Raw genomic sequence first — 21,351 nt, 5'->3', positions numbered from 1 at the left:
AACTGAATTTACTAGAATAACTACACAATAAAAGTTTATTTCTCATTTACAAAGCAATCTAATCTGAATATTCCTAGTTGATAAGAAGCACTCCTCACTTAAGCTTGATATGTTAGTGCCAGGCAAAAGAAGACTGGGCCTCATTACAGTTCCACCCAGAGGTAATCATGAAGCTCATCGGTAAAAGGAAATTATCCCATTTGCCAAAGCTTCAAGAAGTACACTTTGCTGTGTACCTCATAACTCAAGAAAGGTATAATGTGGCAGAGAGTCCTAGGCTGTGATCAGTGGTTTCGCCAGTTGGCCAGAGGTATCTGTAAAGAGGTAAGACTGGAAGAACAGTGCCAAGAAGGACTGGAGAATAAGCACGTGAATGGATCTCTCAGAGAGGGCATCATATTTACAGATCTTTATGTATCACTTTAATGCCAACCAGAAAGCATCCACCAATGAGAAGTCACTTTACAACCAAATGGACAAGATGAACTGCCCTACAGATAACATGCCTTTTTTCTTGACTACCTTTGTGCTTATATGTAATGGACCCATGATAACAGTGGCCTTGGGGGCAGGGATGGGAGCAATGCTTGAGCCCACAATATGGACTTTGTCTCAATATAGCTTCTAAGTTTCCAACCAACCAGCATCAGAAATGGAGCCTCTATCCTGGATATGGCACTATTTCTCTGGGGGCTGAGTGAATGGGTAAACAGGTTACGAGGTTAAACAGGCACCAGGTTAAATGCTGGCATCCAGATTCTGCTGTCCCAGGAGTCTATCATCTGTCTTAATATTGAGGAGCGCAGTTCAGTGGAAGCATCCCGACTGTCAACTCTGACCCATGGAGCACAGTCACTAGGAAGCTTGTCTAAGTTGTCTTTGCCTCCTCACCACGGCTTTCCTCACTTCCTTAGTAAAGGAAGTTCCTCTGAATCGTCCCAGAGAACACAGTCAGATGGTAGGTTCTTGGGTCCAATCTACCATAGCAATTCTAACCCCCCCATCTTCATGAACATCTGGACTATTTGGTATACTACCACACAAAGTTCCCTTACTTCCACTCTTTTTACTCTAGTGCATCATCCAGGTTAGATTTCCACAGATCAAAAAAGCTAAATGTTGGATCGTGACTCACGATGAGCAAAACCATGTCAATGACTTAATTCTCTCCTGCCCAGACTAATAGTCTGTGTCACCCTCCCTGACTCCAGTCTACCACCCTCTACTCAAGATCTTCTACATGGTCCACCAGTTAGTGCTCACACATGTTAACCAAGCGTGCACGCAGCATTGCATGTATGCCCAGGTTAACTTCTCCAAAATCTAACCTTACTTATCAGTGATTTGGCTGAAGTTAGGCCTAGGGTTGCAACTTGAAACGCAGCAGGTGACAAGCTCATCAGGGACAGCAGAAGGGATGCTGCAGTCCAGGAGGTGGACAGTTGACCTCTGAAGGAAACTGTACCCAATGTAATCTGAGAAGGCCCAAAATGTTTGTATCTAATACAATATTTCTTTCAGGACAATAAGGCTTTCAAGGTTATATATTTACCAAAGAGTTTTTACTTTTTTCTTTTCCTATGATGTATTGATTTATAAATGAACTTAAAAAAATCCCTAATCTTTTAATCTAAAATGTATCTTAGTTGTACAAGTTAATTTCTCTATGATAATTGCCCTTGTTAGCTTAGCATACAGTAAGGAAAGGCAGACTTTTCATCATCAGACCAACTGTAAACTATGCACTTACGGGTAAGGAATTTAACTTCTTAAGGCCTTAGTTGTAAGTAAAATTTATGTAATATCAAATAATTCACTGGTTTATTATAAAGACACTTTCAAAAATAAATCCATGTATTTCAATTAAATAGATCATGAATTTCACAAATTGATAAGTTAAGCCCTATATTAACTATATGAATATAACTGTATATTTCATTAAAATGATATATATATATATAAAATAAAGGTAAATTGAGCCCTGTAGAATGGTAATTTTATAAAATTATATAGTAATCCACCAATAGGTTATACTTATATTATTCTGTGTAATAAAGAAAAGGTTAAGTGTGAAGCAAAATGTACAAGATACAAACAACTAAGAAGGCAAACTATATATTTGAAAACACAGTTGTGGTTCATGGCCAATTATTTCATATCTCTAAGAGAATTTTTTAATTGCATACAAAGGGTAAATTTAATTACCATACAAAAGTTTGAAACTCTCTGATATAATATATCCCTTAGGATCACATGTCAATTAAACAGATTTCCTTCTCTTTCCAAATACATTATTGATCAGTTTGGCCATGGATTTAGATCCACTGGGTCTTCTCTTTTCTTTGAGTTTGAAGTTTGTCAGGATGCCCTTGATAATTCTGATAAACATCATTTCCACCTCCAGAGATTGCTCTGCTGCAGACAGTTCACAGAATTGGCACCGGTTATCCAATGCCAGTTTTTGCCCTTCTTCCCAGCCAACCTCTCGCACATGACAGAGATCTTGCTTGTTACCCACCAAAAGCACAGCTGATTCCACAGCTCTGAAACACAGATACACAATTCTTTGGCAAGACTGTTTTAACAACTCTTTTTTTTTTTTATTAAGTAGGTTTATATCAAAAAGAATTATGGACGAAAAAAAGAATACTGTGTGTGTATGTGTGTTATTTGTGGTCATGTGTGTGTGTATCTCATTTACTTACAAAAATTAATTTAGATAAAATGTAGTAAATGACACAGAAGCAACAAGGCTCTTAAAGCATAACATTTGAAGTGGTACAAACCTATTCCCGGAATTACGGCTCTGTTTACTAACAAGACATGATTGTAACATTTTCCACTTTCAATTCCCTTACATGTAAAAAAAAAAAAAAAAAAAGGGAAAATAGTCCTCGTCACACAGAATGCTCACAGAGGTTAAATGAAGATGTGTATAAAAATCTAGCCCAGTGCCAGGCAATAAAATGTGCTTACTAAGTATTATCTTTCATTTCCTTATCAACTGAAAAAGAAGGACTAACTAATGCCTCTTTACTAATTCAATACTTGTTGCTGTTTGTTAATATTCATTACAGCATACTTTAAAGAAAATTTTACAGTCTCATGACCTTGTACAATTTTTCTGTTTATTGAAGAAATATATCGCTTTGGTAAGGTAATGTCTTTGGCAAATATCAATATAATCTCCTCGGTTACAGTGTAACATTCCTAAAGCAGAGTTCCATTTGAAGAATACAGTAAGGCTACTAGGTCTTAAATGGCATGGAACTCTGCCAAGATATCGCCTATAGGGAAGAAATGGGAAAATGAAAACAGTCTTCAGGCTGGTTTCATTCACATGACAGTGTGAGCCGTAAGGGAAAAAGCACTGTATGTGTTGGATTTTGAAGTCACTAAGAGTATCTTTTTCTATAGAGTTCAGAAAATTATTGTGAAGAATTAATGGGGAAGAATAAATGAAATATTTTGAAGGGTGAATCACAAATATCAGATGTAATTTTATAAAACAATGCCATAATTTTGCTTTTTATCTACAAATTAGAGACTCTAGTTTACCTAGAGATTGAGAACTGGAAAAACTGAAAATTTATTTTGTCAATATATTAAAAAGTTTGCCTGAAAAATGTCAAATATAGGGATTTTTTAAATATACTTTTTTTGCCTATTCATGAATGATTCTTTTGATTTGTAAGAATAGAAAGTAGTTTTAATTACTTTCCCTTACCTAAGTTATGGTGCTTAAATATAAGGCATTTAACACTTGAAACAATGGAGGTCCCTCAAAATCAATAATATTATAGGAAATCAGAGCTATGAGGTACCTTAGTAAAATCACATTCTTTTCCCCTACCGTGTTTCTATCAGTTTTATAGTCAGAAAAAGGAGGTCTAGAGATTAAAGGGTTTACCCAAGGTCAATCAGATATAAACAAGAATTTAGATCAAATGACTGTAGGGACATATAACTTATCAATTATTATCTGATGATTTCTTGATAGTAGGCATTTAAAATAGATATAAAAAGCACAGGTACCAATTTTCAGGTATAATATTGTGCTTTTTTGCTTCCCAGATTAGAATGCTATTTTAGATTTTAAGGGCAAATCTGGTTACGAGCACAAAGAATCCCTTATACCAGCAGGTTAAACAAAAATAAATATTTTAAATGGAAAGGCTAAAACAATAAAAAAAAGGAAAACTAAAATGGGAAATTCATAGGTTTAAATTTATAACTACTAATGCAAAATTAGTTTAAGGCACAGTTATGTTTTTCCTTCATAGTCACTTGTGTCAAGACATTAGCAATCGGGAGTCGTTGATCAGCTCTTTGTTTTAGGAGGTGAAATGGAGAAAAAGGTACTCTCATACTTAGAATCTGTAACAGTTTGATTATTCAGTCTATTTTGCTTTGACTGATTGAACAGCTCAATGACTAGGAATTGGATGCCAAGTGTAATAAATCTGGATTTATTTAGTATCCTTCACATTTTTTGTGGGAATGAAAAAGAAAGGTGGAAAGGGAACTATCTGTGTACAGAGGACCATTATTTTGCAAGTGAATGTCATGTTAACAATAGAAGCTGTCTTGTAAAATAGCCATTTACTCGGGGCAAGTAACTGTTTATGTCAGCCAGGATATAAAGTATTCTCATCTTATTCCTTTTACTACATGTGTAACTCCTGTGGAATGGAAGGTGGATCGTTCAGGGCTGTTAAATTTTGTAATTGGAAGCCTGTATTAAACTCTTCCTAATGATGCTTACAGCTCTATGATGATTTACTAAAAAGAAAGGAGAGAGGAAAGAAAAATACCTCACCTTTTACAATGACTAGTCTGTGGCTCCCGAATTCTGTAGATTAGTGCTTTTGCAAAAGCAAACGAAGACCTGTCACTGATGTCATACACAATAATAAACCCATCTGCCCAATGCAGCTCACTTGTGAGGGAAAATTTTGCTTTCTGTGGCTGAAAATAAACCAAGCACATTGAAAGTGGTGGGATCTGATCCCTGTATTTTATCCGTTAGACAGTTAATTAATGGAGACCCATTTCACCTGGAAGAGAATTCAGCAAGCCAAATACTGATATTTTCTAAAATGTAGTCTCTGTTTCTTTTTTATCATCCTCTTTCTTTAAACAAAAGTGATTAAATTTTAAAAAATAAAGAGCTATAATAAAGTTATATCCATCTCATTTGATACCTTTTTTCTAAAAAAACTCTTTTTCTGAAAATTTGATAAGCCCTAATAATTCCATTTAAAATCAATATCCACATATATGTTTGAAAAGAGATGATATTTTCTATCCCTATTAGTAAATGGAATAGGTATTGATTTTTGGTACTAGATTTAAATCAGTAAAAAAAAACCCAGTAATCATAAGGTTTAGCTAAAAAGATTTGAGGGATATGTTCTTCAAATCACAATTGAAAACATATTTTGTTTTACTTACCTGAGAACAAGAGTCGTATATTTCTAGATTCAATTGCTTCCCTTCCAAATACAAATGCTTTTTATAGATAGATTCTGAAAAATATGCATATACTCATTGTCAGTATGGAAATCCTCCAGAGTTTAAAAAATGGTCTTATAGGGCTTCCCTGGTGGCGCAGTGGTTGAGAGTCCACCTGCCGATGCAGGGGACGCGGGTTCGTGCTCCGGTCCGGGAAAATCCCACATGCCGCGGAGCGGCTGGGCCCGTGAGCCATGGCCGCTGAGCCTGCGCATCCGGAGCCTGTGCTCCGCAACGGGAGAGGCCACAGCAGTGAGAGGCCCGCGTACCGAAAAAAAAAAAAAAATGACCTTATATTTGGACCACAGTCCTGCAAAGTCAACCAGTCATATTTTAGTTGAGTACTACAGTAGCTTTTCTTTATTGCTAGTGGTCAAAAAACCATATATTTGCTAATGTATATTTCTTACAAATGAACTTTACCACTGTATCTATTCACCTACATGTTTTTCTGCCTATGTACTTATCTTCCATTCTATTACTACGGATGAATTATCTGTGTTTCTATCTAAGGCCAGTCCATTCACTATGAACTAGTTACTATTTCCTCTGACCTGCTGAAAGACATGACTCCAACAATTCTACCTCTTTCTTCTGCATCATAAAATTTTCCTCTTTATTATATCATTACTAGCAACTGAATTTCTCCTAACTTAACAACGCTTTGGATCCCAACTATTGCTCTATTTCTCTGCTGGCCTTTTGGTAAATATCTGTACTCCCTGTGTCCAAATCCTCTCCTTCCATGACCTTCAAATTATTACAATCAGGCTTTAACTCCAATTACTTGACTAAAACTGTTTTTATCAGGGTTATGGTTTTAGACTCAGTGAAAAGTTCTTGATCTTACCTGCCTTGTCAGTAGTATTAGTATAGTTGATCACACCTACCTCCTCAAAATGTTTTTTTCACATGGCTTTCAAGGCAACATACACTCCTGGGTTTTTTCTTTATTCCATATTGCTTTGTATTAAGCTTTTTTATCTGTCCCACAATATCTTCTCTCACTCCAACTGTGATTCTAGTTTATGGATTTCTTCTCTATCTACACTTACTCCCTTGCTAATCTCATCCAGTCAGAGTCTTTATGTAACAATTATTGCTGATAAACCCACTTCTGTAGTCTGGACCTCTTCCCTGGACTCTAGACATCTACCACCACTGGGAGCCTCCAATTAGATACCTGATAGACATCTCAACCTTAACATGCTTAAAATGGAACCTCTGATCTCCCCGCAAAGACTGCATATCCCACAAGTTTCCATTTCATTAAATGACATATCCATAACTAGTCTCACAGGTTAAAAGCCTCAAGGGCATCCCTGATTCTTTCTTTCTCTTACATCCTATATTTATCCTATTAAAAATTCATTTTTACTCTATCTTCAAAGAATATTTTGAATTTGTCTGCCTCTCATCACCTCCTTTGCTCACATTCTGGTCCAAGCCATCATTACTTTTGCCTGTATTATTAGAAAACCTCCTAACTCAGCTCTTCGCTTTATCCCTCCCCTAACTCCCTTCTTGCTCTCAGTTTATTCTCAATCCAGGAGCAAAAGCCAATTTGTAGCCAGATCATGTCACTTGCCTGATCAAATCTCTCCAATGGCTCTCCACCTCACTTAGATAAACCTCAGCTTTTAAAATGCCTGAGAATTTCCCTAGTTATCTAGTCTCCCATGACCCCTATGATCTCAGTAGACCTCTTTGGCTATTGTCTCCCACATTCCTCCACTGAAGCTACACAGTCCTCCATACCATTCCTCACATTTTTCAGAAAGTTCTTTCCTCTGAACTTCGGCAACTGTTTCTTCTACCTGGAATGTAACTGCCCAAATATCTTCATGGCTCAGTTTTTATCACCTGCAGGTCTGTTCAAATGTCTCCATCTCAGCCAGGTCTACCCTGACTACCCTATTTTAAATGACTACACACCACTCCCCTATGCTTTCTTTTCCTTCATAACATTTATCATCATAAGACATTTTATATATATAGATAGATAGATCTATATATAGATATATATATGTATAGATATAGATATATAAATGCATTTTTAATTAGCTGACCCTTCCCTCCAGAATGTAAATCTTATGAAGGCTCGGATATTTGTTCATTACTATAGCCTCTCTACCTAGAAGAGTACCTGCCACATGACAGGTATTCAATAAATATTTGTTGAATGAACGAAGGACTTCGTTTCTGTAACTGCCCCTACAGGGCTTTAATACAAGACCTACCTCTCTCCAAAATTGCATACTGACACAAAATCATGACCCATTCTGGTAAATACTCTGTAACCTGTGGTTAGCAAAATGTAGCGGACGTTTGGGAAAGCCGACTTCAGGAGGTTAGGGATGAATTTTAAAATCCTTCTAGGTTACATTTAATGAAATTTGTTAGTGTTTCGTTAAATCTTAAAATGTCTTCAGACAGTTTATTCTAAACTTTATGAGCTTACTAGTGTGAACCATATACTTTCCTTCCAAGACATTTTAAAATACCCACTCTCAAAACTCAAAACCTGCCAGCAGGGGTCACCAGCTCTTAACTTTTTAAAATTTTATTATTTTCCCCTTCTAGCCCTCATTTACAAATGGGGCCATTTTTTTGCTAATTAACCCTCATGTGGTGGTGAACTTTTGCTCATTTGGTTGTCTTTAAGAATGTCTCTAGGTCTTATATTTTTAATAGAGATGTAACAGCCAGAAATGTGTATACTTCATTTGCTTATTTATCTATTGATATATCTATATATCTATTGATATATCTTATAAAGATGATGTTTTTATTTTGTTGTTGCTGTTACTGCTTTTTGTGGGTGTTCTTTTATTTATGTTTTGTTTTATAGTTTTAGAACATTTTCTCATGCCTGACTCCTAGTTTGTGTGTTACCTTTTTTGACTGAGGTTGTTGACCTGAGATATGAAACAATAAGAATTTCTCTTCCTATATATTTCTTCTTTCTATAATCAGTTTTCAAGTGCTTGCCCTAAAACATTTACAATGGCATATGGATTGAAATACTATGTGGGCTACACATAGGAAACAATGAAATACTTTAAAGTTATTTTCTAAAATACTCTAATAATGCTATATCATAAATGAATGCTAAAGATTTTTGTTGTTTATTTCTCATGAAAACACTTCCAATCATAATTTCTTCTTACTCTAAATAAGTATTATTGAACAAAAGAATAATTTCCCTTTCTCCCCATTCTCATATTTCTTAAAATCTTTGTTCTTATTAAAAAAAACCCACAAAACCTTTCCCCACCACACCTTCAGTCAGGTAAGATATTAGTAGCATTATATAGATTAATTGCTGAGCCAAAAATATATTCAAACCTCTGGCAAAATTCCCCACTGTGGCATTTCCCATATGTCATGCTAATTCTGATCAAAATAACAGAAATTTATAGTAGAGTTAGTGAAATGATCCTAAGATTATATCAAGGTGCCCTGGCATCTGTTTTAGAATTTCTCTGAAACTTACATAAGCAACCTAGCTAATTATGATATGATCTTTAATCACAGCATAATTTTCCAGTTATTGTCACATGGTTTTGCAATAAAAATAAGCATTTATTTTGTAGTTACTTGTGCTTTTATAATTAATTTATCTTTATTTTTCAACAGATGTTGCTTTAATTTCAAATTGTTTCAAATTGCTTACAAAAAAATCCACACTCACATGCTCTACAACACTTGGTACAGGCGGTAGGTTCCTCTAGACTGAAACCAACTGGATTTCTAATCCATTTTATTTAACATCAAATTGGATAACTTTTTATCATAAAAGAACAATTAATTAAAATACTTACTTGGGTTTTTCTAACCAACCCATGAATAAATAAATTGCTTAAAAGTGCAAAAACGGGGGACTTCCCTGGTGGTGCAGTGGTTAAGAATCCACCTGCCAATTCAGGGGACACGGGTTCGAGCCCTGGTCCAGGAAGATCCCACATGACGCAGAACAACTAAGCCCGTGCACTACAACTACTAAGCCTGCGCTCTAGAGCCCGTGAGCCACAACTACGGAGCCCAAGTGCCACAACTACTGAAGCCCGCACGCCTAGAGCACATGCTCTGCAACAAGAGAAGCCACCGCAATGAGAAGCCCGCGCACTGCAACGAAGTGTAGCTCCCGCTGATGGCAGCTAGAGAAAGCCTGCGTGCAGCAACGAAGACCCAATGCAGCCAAAAATAAATAAATAAATTTATTCTTTAAAAAGTGCAAAAATGGAAGATTCTATTAAAATGTTTCTCTGATACTAATTATGATGCTGAAGTTTTAAGGTGAAAGAGTCTAAAGTAGTGACTTACCAAAATTGGAAGCATATTCTCCAATAAATCGCTTGGTAAGAAACCTTACTGTAAGGGCTGCAAAACAAAACAAGCTGGATTTGGGGTCTTATCTGTTTTAGGATACAAATAATTTAGTAATGTACATAAGCATCTAGCATCTCAGCTCAAAATTTACTAAGTATTAATGAAGACCTTAAAACTTTACTAAATTCTGGTCTAAGAATTTCCACTGTACAGCCATAAAAATTAGGAGGCTAGAAAGAAAGTGATCTCAGTGTGCTGCCCACTCAAATCACTGCGTAAGTAATTTACAAATGCAAAGACACGTAAGACAACTCACCTTTGTAACAGAGACAGATTTCTCATTAAATATGAGATGCAAGAACTATAACATCTCTATATTTTCTTTATAAAATTAATTGTGGCTCCATGGTGCTGCATGCTAATAGTGGCCAGGACGGTCTCAAGCATTTGCAATTGTTTAAGGAAATAGGGACTTCAAAATCCAGGAAACAGAGGAACGACCTCTAGTGTTGGTTTATCTTATTGCAGCTCCTGGGTCTGGCCCGTTGTTAAGATTCATTAGCCTACGGTGGTTCTATTGGTGGCATGCTTAGTACCATCATAATGTGACCAAATACAAAACAAAAGAAAACAAAAACATAGCTTCCAAGGTCTGGTCTGGGCACCTCTTGCTCATTTCTGGGCATTTAAAAAGCCATGCCCCTCCAAAGTTTTTCTCACTTTGATAATGTGAAAAAATGGCATTTAAAAAATAATTCATAGGTCTCCACGCATCTCTCTCCACCCTTAGTCTCAGGGCAGCAGAATCTTTTCAAGGGCATTGTTTGGCCACTGGTAGGTGTGGAGGCAGGTGTGCTGGAGTGAGAAGTAGGTGGGATAGTGATGGGAGGGATTTCCTGTTAGTCCGATGAATTTCAAACATCAGTAGAACAAGATACAAATTAATACTGCAAACAGTTATATTCCACAACCTGTATATAAATTTTATATACAGGTAATTGCATTACTTGCTTATAAAGCGAAAACTCCTACTTAAAAATAATATATAGTTATATCAAGTTTATATACATATAATATGTTATAATGTAATACATATCATGTCAATATATTTCTCACTCTTTATGTACTCTACACTATGCCACAGAAAACACCACCACTTACCAGATTTGCCCGTTCCTTCACCACCCAAGACAGCAAGTTTCACATCATTCATCTTGCTTTTCTGCTCCTTCTTGGTCCGTCCTGATTTCTGGAGATATACTGACTTGAGCCAAGCATGTGTTTTCCAAAATCCTTTTTATTATTGCTGCTCTCACTTCCCTAAGGCCAACTCCACCCCATACTCCTACCATCCAATAATAACTTTAAAAATATTTTCCTAGAGTAGTTTTGAACATGTCTCATAAAAAAACAGTGGGCTTACTATTTAGACACAAAGGTTTACTAAGCCAATAGTTAAGAGTTTAACAGAAGTGTAGCTCATCTTCTACTTTCATGTACCTGGAATCTACCTTCTCCTAGAACCTAGAAAGATGATCTCTCTTCATTAAGAAAGTTTTTAGGGGATGGGTAAACATTCCTGTAAATTTCCTTTGAGTGGATCAGTTTTGCTTTTTCTATTAATACCTGAGGCTACATCTTCTTGGGTTTCTCCTGTGAAAGACAAGGGAGAATAAGTTAATTCAATCATGAAAAGAAATGAAAGAAGGGAGAGGATGGCTCTCTTGGATGGATTAGCTCAGGGTTGACAGCAATGCACGTGAATATCCAGCCCATGTTTTTGTGTCATTTGAGGCTCTCAAGGAGAAATATGGGAACCCCAGAGTTTCACTTTTCCAATGTCTTCCTTAAAAAGTAACTTTTCTCTTTCTTTTTAAAAAAGTGTTATACCAATAGACAACAGTAAGATTTCTGGAAAAAAACCATAAAGTAATCAGCCTCATGTTGTTTAAATAGCACTAAACAGGAACATGTCATGTTTCCTTACATAGTACTTTTTTAAAAAGAAAAGAACATTTGGAAGGGATGTTCTGACATAATTCACTCCTGCTATGAAATAAAAAGGCAAATTTGATATGCACAATTATCACTCTTTTATACTTCTTTTCGTCAATTGTCCCTGCTACTCCAAGTCCCCAAATTATTTTCTTCCCTTTCTTTCTCCTCATTTGAAAGTTGAGAAAAGAGTACAACAAAAAAATAGAAGAATTCAACTTTTGTGGACTACATTTTAAGACCCAGGTAAAGAAGTTTCATTTCCAGGTTGGGTCTATCACAGAAATACATGCTTCTTAAAAATGCATTTATTTAACAAATATTGATTAATTGCCACTCTCTGTTAAAGCTATATTTGGTTTAATTAGATAGGTCAACAATTAAATAATGAATTATCTGACCTGATGGAGTCTACAGTCTACCAAGAGAAAAATGGAAACAGAATTACAACGAATATTATCATTGCTAAAATGGGGCTCTGATCAAGAGCTGGAGAAAGCAGATCAGTAGGTAGAAAGGTCTTCAAAAAGTAGGTAAAGTTTGAAACATGATCAGGACCTACAGAGAGAGGAAGGAAAAAGTGATTGGGGAAGGAAAAGAGGAAGGAAAAAGTGACTGGGGAGTTGTGTCTGTTCTAAAAGAAGAAACAGACTCTGTAAAGAAAAAAAGGCAAGAGAGAGTATATCAGTTTGTGGGATCAACAAGGTAACATCTGAATAACTTAGAGTTTATCCTTTTATTACACATTATAAAAAAATTTTAAATAAGCTATGTTTTCTCTTTAATCCATGCCACTGTATTAAAGTAACAGAGTGGTTTTTTTTTTAAGGAAGTTTAACAATTGATTTAGTACACTATGGAATTAAATGTTTTTCTTCTTTTTGGAGAAATCCTATTCTTATCTTCCTAAGAAACTTCTGATTGATGTCTTTAGGAAGTTTAGTATATCTACTGGTAGGAAGGAAGAACTTCATTTCATGACATGCATGACATTGAAAACAACATATGAAGGGTTGTCATCAAGACACCTTCATTCTTTCATCATAGCCTCTTCCTCCCTATGTCCACTGGTATCCCAAAGTAAATCTAGTTAAGAAAGCAGCCTGGGGCTAGAACAGAGTGAAGTTATAAACCTGAACAAAGAGAATATTGTTATGCACATACTTTTCTAAGAAACAGAGTGCCAATATATATATTCTTTAGACCTCATGTAAAGGGTGCTAAAACGTTAGTATTCTAATAGACACATTATTATACTACCTAGAATTTTCTCACATCTCCCTAAAGAAACATCCATTCACAACCAAAGCAAAATCATTTATTACTTTATTCATTTACTGAATGAACAAAAATTTATTGAATGTCTACCATGGGCTTGGCACTAATCTTCACTGCTAAAAACATATCAATAAACAAAGTATTCATAGATTCTGGTCATAGGAGATGGACATGTGACACTAAAAAAAAACCCAACTAGTTATGTATCGGTATTCATGAATGTTATAGTTTTATCTGTTTAGTTTTGTTTCTCTGAGGTCAGATTAACCAGCCCTTCTCAGCTAATCTCATTTCCCTATAGTTTCTGTTAGAGTAGATGCATAATTTCCATCAAAAGTTTCAGATTCACAAGAGTGGAGTGATTCAAACAAATATCTAAGGAGAAAGAATATCTTTGTTCCATTACCCTGTTCCAGATCTTGAAAAGATGAAATACTTCCCAACTTATTTTCTGTGTCTATCATAAACCTAAACCAGACATAAATGGTATACACACACACACACAGAGAACAAAGAAATAACCAATGTCATTTATGAATATAGAGCCCAGGTCCTAAGAATATGAGCAAATCAAATCCAGAAATGTATTTAAAGAGCCAAGCATCATGAGCTACAAGAACTTATTCAAAAAATGTCAAATTCGTTGAACATTAGGACACTTGGTAGCCTATTTTAACACATTACCAAGATGAAGGAGAAAAACTATATGTCTCATATGCTCCCAAAAGCATTTCATGAAATTTAACAGCTACTTAAAAAAAAAAAAACTTTTGTAATCTAAAAATAGGGGATTTCTTAACGTGATTAAGGTTATAATTTTTAGAAATCCAAATATCAAAAAAATGTCTATAGATTTATTGCTCCTAATTTTCCTCTAAAAAGAGGATATTGTCTGTTACTTTTTAGCATGGAATTGGTAGTCCTATCCAACACAGTGAGGAAATAGCACATATGAAAAAGAGGAGACAAAATGATTATTATCTACAAATGATAGTTTTCTATAGCTACATTATCTGCATTATTAGTAAGTAATTAGTAAGTAACCATTCAGTAAGGTGGCCAGATAAGATACCATAACAAAAGCAATAATTCCAAACAGTAAATCTAGCAGCTAACATGTGTTTAACACAGTATAATAACAGGCAATTTTTAAAAATGATTTCCAGGTATACAACATTTAATCCTCTGAGAAACTTCATGAAGTAAGTATCATTAATAACTTCTAACATGATAGAAATACAGTCCTTTTCACAAAGAAAGAAGAGGGGGAAAAAGGATGCAAAGAAGAATAAAACTAAAAGGGAATGTATAACATTTATATGATAAATTCTCTAATCCTTTATTGAAGATTATAAAACAAGCCTTGAATATGTGGACAAACATGACTAGAAAGACTCAATGTTGTAATTACTGCCAAATTAATCTGCAAGCAAAATGTAATGACAATTAAAATCCCAACAAAGATTGTTTAATTGAATGTGGACAGCCTGTTTTGGAAAAGAAAATACGTAAGAATAATTGAGAAATTTTAAGGTAAAATAGTAAGAAAATACCTTTTAAGAGCCAAATCATAACAAAAAATAATTAAATGCTACTTTATTAGAACTGGATTGATATGCTCATTAATAGAATAGCTATTTGAGTATAGAAATTAAGTACATAGAAATTAATTTTATTATAAAGTTTTTAATATGTGCTATCATTAAATTGCATTGATACTATCAGAAAAAGTCACTGAATGATAAGTTATATTTGTACCTCACATGCAGAAAAATGAATTATGAATATTAAAAACCTTAGCATGAAAAACTAGAAAAGGGTCAAATTGACATATATATGGGAATCTTCCAAATAATCTCGAGGAGGGTAAAGTCTTCCTAGGCAAAAAATGAATCCAAAGACAAAGGAAAAATACATATAGAAAAAAATAATCCAGTGACTTTTCATAATTGAACTTCAAGTGTCAGTTATGTTAGTCCCATGGGATTATTTACCAAAGTGAGTGCATATGTCGATTTATTAATAGCACAATAAGTATCTACATACAAATGGATCATTTTTAATCAGAATGGAGGTACTCATCTCACCTCTAATTATAATGCAAGTTACTGAGGCAATTAAAGTTCTAGCAGAAGCAAATGTTTTTAAGATGGAATTACTTCTGGATACTTTTATGTGCTAATATGGAAATTCATCATGGAAGAGTAGTGGATTTTTTTAAGAAGAAGAAAATGCTATTCTAATCTCACAAAGCACATGTTTTCAAACAGCTAACAGATTTAAACTGCATTGAAGTGTACGAACATTTGCACATTATATTGGGGTTAGGTAAGGAATCTAAAGGGAAAATTTTACAGAAACAACAACAACATTTGATTGCTAAGCTCTGTTTTTTTCTGTTCTCAAAGCACTTTTTGCAATTCATCATGGCACGAATAGCACAGGTAACATTCCCAGCCAGAGATCAGAAGCAATTTCTCTGCCATCACAAATCCTCCAAAACCTCTTCCAAAGAAATTATTCAAATCCAGACATTTACTCTAATAACCAAATGATGAAGATATTGCAATCGTGGCTACAATACAAAACTTCCATTAATATGAAAAGTAGTTACTATGAAGAAGAGTGCTTTCTTGTTTGCTAGTATTGTAATAAAATACTTTATACATTAAATTCAATTTACAGAAAAAGATAAAGTTTGATAACTTTTGTAGTAGAATTTGTAACTGGACATAATCCTCATCGTAATAAAATTCACCTTTATGAACTAGTATTGTTCTATGTTACAATAAACATTTATGTATTAATATATTTATAAAATATGATTTTTTTCTCTATGATAAGTGTGTGTGTGTGTAAATTGCAACTGAACAAGGTAAAGATGTTTATATCATCCCCAACCAATTTAAAAACTCAGTTGACATCATTAATAGAACTGACCTATGACACTCATGCCTTTATTATTCTAAATCACTTTTACAACAAGCTTTGAAAGATAATCTTTCACTAGGGTATCAAATTCTAAAGAAATGTTTTATTCAATATGTAATGTTAGTAATTAACTAAATTACATGGGCTTTCTTGGTAAAAGAAAAATGATGAATACTTCACCAATTTTCAAGGGTTTTCAAAGCATATGTGAGACTAAATAATTGAATGGCTTTGCTAATTTTTCTCAGCATGTATACTTATAATTGCAATTATCTTTTGAAGGTAATGATTCAGTATTTATTTTACTCTTTTAAATTATTCTTGAGGTGTTTATTGTTTCATAAGGTTTTAGTTTCCCGCTACGTTTATAATAGTTAAAACATGATAGCTAACAGTAATTACGACTCAGCTAGTCACCCTCTTTGTCTCCTCTACAAATTTATGTCATCTTTCCACAGACACGAGAAATCTTTGAAGCTACTTTAGTTCTCCTCAAAAGTCGTAAGTAGGCTAAAATTTTAGTTAGCTCTTTCTTAATCACTTGAAGTTGGCCAGTAGATACAAAAGCATGGTCTTCAAAAACAGTCTTCCTTCTGTAACACAGCTGCTGCAACAGGAAGCCTGATTGAGTGCACATTCTGCAGAAATAATGAGTTTAAAAAGCTGAGCAAGGCAGATGTGAGAAAAATGTCGCTCATATTTTCTCGACTCCTTTCATTACCCTTTAGAAATAAATATTCCAAAATTAAAATTAAATTTACAGAATTAAGATTGCTGTGTTGCCATAACATCTTACGGAAAAACCCGAACAAACTTTTCGGCCAACCTAATATATGTATACGTGTGTGTATACACACACACGCATATCTATCTATCTATCTATCATCTATCTATATGAGACCCTATTGTCTCTGTTCCTCTAGAATACTCTGACTAATAAAACTTCCAAGAAGAAATTTTATTCTAATAGTATACTTTGAGTTGTAATTTGTTCAGGGTGACACAAGGAGTAAGTATTGAAGCCAGGTTGGCACAAAGCCTGCAGTCTTTCCAATATAACACCCTGCCACCCACCACAAATCTCCCCTTTCCCTGCTCCTTTGTTCTTATGTGAAGCAGACTCTTTCCTCTCCAATATTTTTTTGCAAAATTCCGATCACCTATGCTTTAGCCTTAATGACGTTATTCTAACAGGTTTATGATACATGTTTACATTTGGCTTTTTTCTTTTACCCATCTCCTTGGCTCTTTCTCAGAAGTTGAGCCGAGCCCATTAGAGTGCCCTCTTTTTATATTATAAAGTCATGGTTAATTGTTTAGGAGTAAATGTAATTGAATTTTTTTCACGTTTGCTTTATATCAAGCATTTTCTTCTATGATTTCTACTACTCAAATGTTCTGAAATGGCTTTCTTACATTTCTGCCAATGCTATATTACAAAGAAAGCTATGTCCTGCATTAGATTGCTTTTGCTGCAAACTAATTACCACCAACTTAACGACAAAACAACACATACTTATTATTTCACAGTTTCTATAGGTCAGAAGTCCAGGCAACTGAATATTCTGATTCAGGGTCTCATCAGGCTGCAACCCATGTGTCAGCTGGGGCTGTGATCTTCTCTGAAGCCCTACTGGTGAAAGAGCCATTTCCACTCTTCTTGTGGCTATAGGACTCTGGCTCCTCTTGTTTTTTTCTGGTTGTCATCCAGTGGCCTCTCTCAGCTTTTGGAGGCTACCTGCAGTTCCTTGCCACATGGTCTTGTCCATATGCCCATGAACAACGTGGCAGCTTACTTCTGCAAAGCCAGCGGTGGAGGGCCATCTCTCTAGGGCATGCTAGCAATACAAAGATAGATAGATAGATAGATAGACAGATTGATCTTGTGTGTGTGTAGCAGTGGATCTTATATATATATATATATCTATATATATATATATCTCGTAACGTAATTATTGGATGGATATTCCATCACTTTTGTTGTATTCTAGTGGTTAGAAGGGTAGAGGATTATACAAGGGTTTAAATCACTGGGGATCACCTTAGGGCATATGTGTCACATGCCCTAACACTTTATTTGATGCTACTCCTGAACAAAGCATACCTTTATCGCATTTTATTTACAGATGTAAGTATTAATGGTGACAAGATCACACTTCACATTAATAGATAAGCATGTAGGTACATAACTATTGTTTAATGTGGTAATCTGCGTCAGAGTGCTCTATATAATTCCATTGGCCAGTTATGTCTTGGAATTTTTATCCTAAGAAAATGAATTCATAAACCAGCATTTGAAAAATGAAGTATTTTTATTTGCATTATTTTATTAGCTAGGGTCAGAAAGCAAGCCACACTGGCTATGAGGTGCTCCAGACAGCGAGAAAAGCATGTGCTATCCTTCTTGTTCCTTCCATCTGGGTAAGTCATCCATTTTGAAAATAAAAGAGCAGAGTTGACTTCATTTCAAAAGTTCAAGAAATATGCATTAATTGCTATGTGGCAGATACCTTGCTAGGGCACAGAGAGTAAGAAAGGAAGATAAATAAAATCATCCTCTGGCCTTGAGGAAGATTTAATATTTGTATATCAATTATAAATTGAAGTAAACATAGGGTGCCATGGGTGCACAGATAAAAGAAACCTAGCTAAATTCTAAAGGGATAGTATAATAGGCTGAATAATAGCCCTCAAAGATATCAGGTCCTAATTAATTTCTGGAACCTGTAAATGTTAAGTTATATAAGAAAAGTTATCTGCAACTGTGATTAAGTTAAGAATCTTGAGATGCGGAGATTATCCTAGATTATCAGGGTGAGCCCTAAATGCAATCACAAGTATCTTTATAAGAAGGAGGCAGAGGGATATTTGACAGGAGAAGATAATGGGACCACAGAAGCAGAAATTGAAGTAATGCAGCCACAAGCCAAGGAAGGCTGGAAGACACCAAAAACTGGAAGAAGCAAGGAATGGACTCTCCCTTAGTGACTGAGGGAGCAGGACCCGGTGCACACCTTGATTCCAACCCAGTGAAACTGATTCTGGACTTCTGACCTAAGTAGCTGTAAGAGGATACATGTATGTGGTTTTATGCCACAACATTTGTAGTAATTGCTTACAGAAGCCATAGGAAACTAGTAGAGAAGGTATTATAGACAGAGAAAAGCTTGAGCACAGTCAGGAAAGGAGGAAGCAGATGAGAGATATTGGACACTGAAAAACCTCTGCATTACTTGAGAGCAAAGAATGAGTGAAAATGGTGGGAGCTGAGGCTCATTTAAAAGACAAGGAGAAATCAGAGTGGCCTTATACACCATACTAAAGACATTATCCTGTAGGCATAAAGAGTTATCAAGAATTTTTAAGTAGGAGAGAAATGCTTTATTATTTATTTATTATTATGTATTATTTATTATTATTATCTATTATTTATACTCTACTCTGTAAAGTAATATAAAATACGGTTTGGAGATAGTGCAATAAAGGAGGTAAAAGAAGCTGAAGAAGTAGAAGCAGGAACACCTCTTAAAAAGCTATCTTATATTTTCAAAGGTTCTGAGAGCAGCAATGAGATCAGAGGAAACTTGTTTTGAGAAATACGTAGCCAATAAAAATAAGAAAATCTGGAGAGGTAGTATGAGAAAGGCAGTAAACCTTAGATGAGTAGCAAATTCTGATTTAAATGATTAGGTTGAGAGTAGTGTCATTAACAGGTTTTTGTTGTTTAATTTCACTATGAGAAGCAGTTTGAAGGAACAGACGCTTTCATTTTTAGACATGTTAAGTTGAAGGTACCCTCGGGGCTGTGCAGTAGTGAGTTGGCTGTACAAGTCTAATGCTAGTGAGAGAAGACGCAGAGCTGGTAGAACATGCAGTTTGTCTTATCAATAAATTTTCAGTTCAGAGTTAAGATTTTTGGTTTTTTTCTGGACAGGGATTTCAAATTGATGTATGAAAGATTTTTTGAAAAAGCACCCACTTTGATCTCTGGAGAAGAGAGAAAGATGTTCACATAGACTTTTCTTTTCTACATTTGGTTTTTTAGATGGTTTCTTAAACCAAAGTGCCCAAGATATTTTGGAAATTCTAAAAAACATATTAGGTTAAATACTTCTGCTTATTTTAACAACCCCTTAAATAGGCATTATAGATCGTATTCTTCCCCGTTTATAGGCATGCATGCTGAGTCTCAGAGGAGATTTTAAGTATGCAACTCAGAGAAACACTCTTAGTAAGTAGAAGTTAGAATGTAAGCTACAGTTTCTTTGATACATAATCCCAGTGTTCTTTCTACTCCACCCTACTGTCTCTTGGCTTTAAGATATTTTTTCTCAAATCTAAATGATTCTTCTTAACATTTGTTGAAGCTGATTTTTTTATCAGCTTTTTAGTACTATGTAACAAAACAAAAATGTGACAGAAATCAATTTTACAAACAAATTATAGTCCTATAATATATAGCATAGCACTTACCATATAGCAGGTCTTACAACTGTCATTCATTCATTGTTGTCTGAAAATCTGAGTGTTCACAATCAAACCAAGGTTAATTGCTGAATTTGTATTTTAATAGATGAGATGTATATAGCCAAGTTATTATTCTAACTTCCGTTACAGAGAGATCCTTTGTTTCTGATAGACATTATCTATTTATCTAAGCAAATATTTGTGCTCTGTCACTCTTATAATTAAGTTCTTCCCAAAGGAACTCCAGCTGAGAACAGAAACCTTCCCATGAGAATCTGAAACAGAATTTCCTTTTGCAAATCTGTGTAATCTCGTGGTCCTTATTCTTAGACTTGTTTTCCTTATTCAATGATGACATTATTTAGCTATGTTCCATACAAGTTGCAAACAGAACTGTATTTTGTTATAGGAATCTTTGAAAATACAATCACAAAAAGTATATTTGATCAAGGAAGAACACTGACAGTTGCCTTCCTCAAGAAAATGGTTTTTACACGTTACCAGTGCCTTGTTTAGTTTTCTGCCCTATATGTACACATTTTTAAAAACCATTTCTACCACTAGCCTGGTTCCTAAGAGTTTGGATTTGTTCCCACTCTTTGCTGTCTACCTGATTTAAAATTGTCATAGTGACCATTTGGGGAATTTGAGTTGGGCAGTAGTTCTCCACTGGACTTTAGGCCTGGACAAGCCAGCTGCTTCTCAGGGACTCGTCTCTGTGGCTGGGATTCACATACCCACCTCCATCTCAACCAAGCATAGCCCTCATTCTGGGTTGCTCTATACCTTAGTGATCACTGATAACAAGTAAGCTTTAATATTTCAAGTCCTGCT

General features: G+C 35.0%; 1 protein-coding gene across 4 annotated transcripts; it reads right to left on the bottom strand.

Moving 5' to 3' along the window:
• Positions 1-2,148: 2,148 nt before the first annotated feature.
• Positions 2,149-20,762, bottom strand: RERGL (RERG like). Of its 4 annotated transcripts, none has more exons than XM_073788989.1 (7): positions 20,524-20,758; positions 11,347-17,888; positions 11,008-11,095; positions 9,841-9,897; positions 5,455-5,528; positions 4,820-4,968; positions 2,149-2,543 (listed from the first exon to the last, which is right to left on the bottom strand). In XM_073788989.1, the coding sequence occupies exons 3-7, from the start codon at positions 11,057-11,059 to the stop codon at positions 2,261-2,263; spliced, it is 615 nt and encodes a 204-aa protein (XP_073645090.1). In that variant the 5' UTR covers positions 11,060-11,095; positions 11,347-17,888; positions 20,524-20,758; the 3' UTR covers positions 2,149-2,260. The 4 variants fall into 4 exon arrangements, with proteins under 4 accessions (XP_073645090.1, XP_073645091.1, XP_004318074.1 ...); XM_073788990.1 differs by having other exon boundaries at positions 11,473-11,499; XM_004318026.4 differs by having other exon boundaries at positions 11,008-17,888; positions 20,524-20,757.
• Between the last annotated feature and the right edge of the window lie 589 nt (positions 20,763-21,351).

This window comes from Tursiops truncatus, chromosome 11 (genome assembly GCF_011762595.2).
Source record: "Tursiops truncatus isolate mTurTru1 chromosome 11, mTurTru1.mat.Y, whole genome shotgun sequence".
Taxonomy (NCBI): Eukaryota; Metazoa; Chordata; class Mammalia; order Artiodactyla; family Delphinidae; genus Tursiops; species Tursiops truncatus.
The sequence above is the reverse complement of the archived record's forward strand: the minus strand, read 5'-3'. Positions and strand labels throughout refer to the sequence as shown.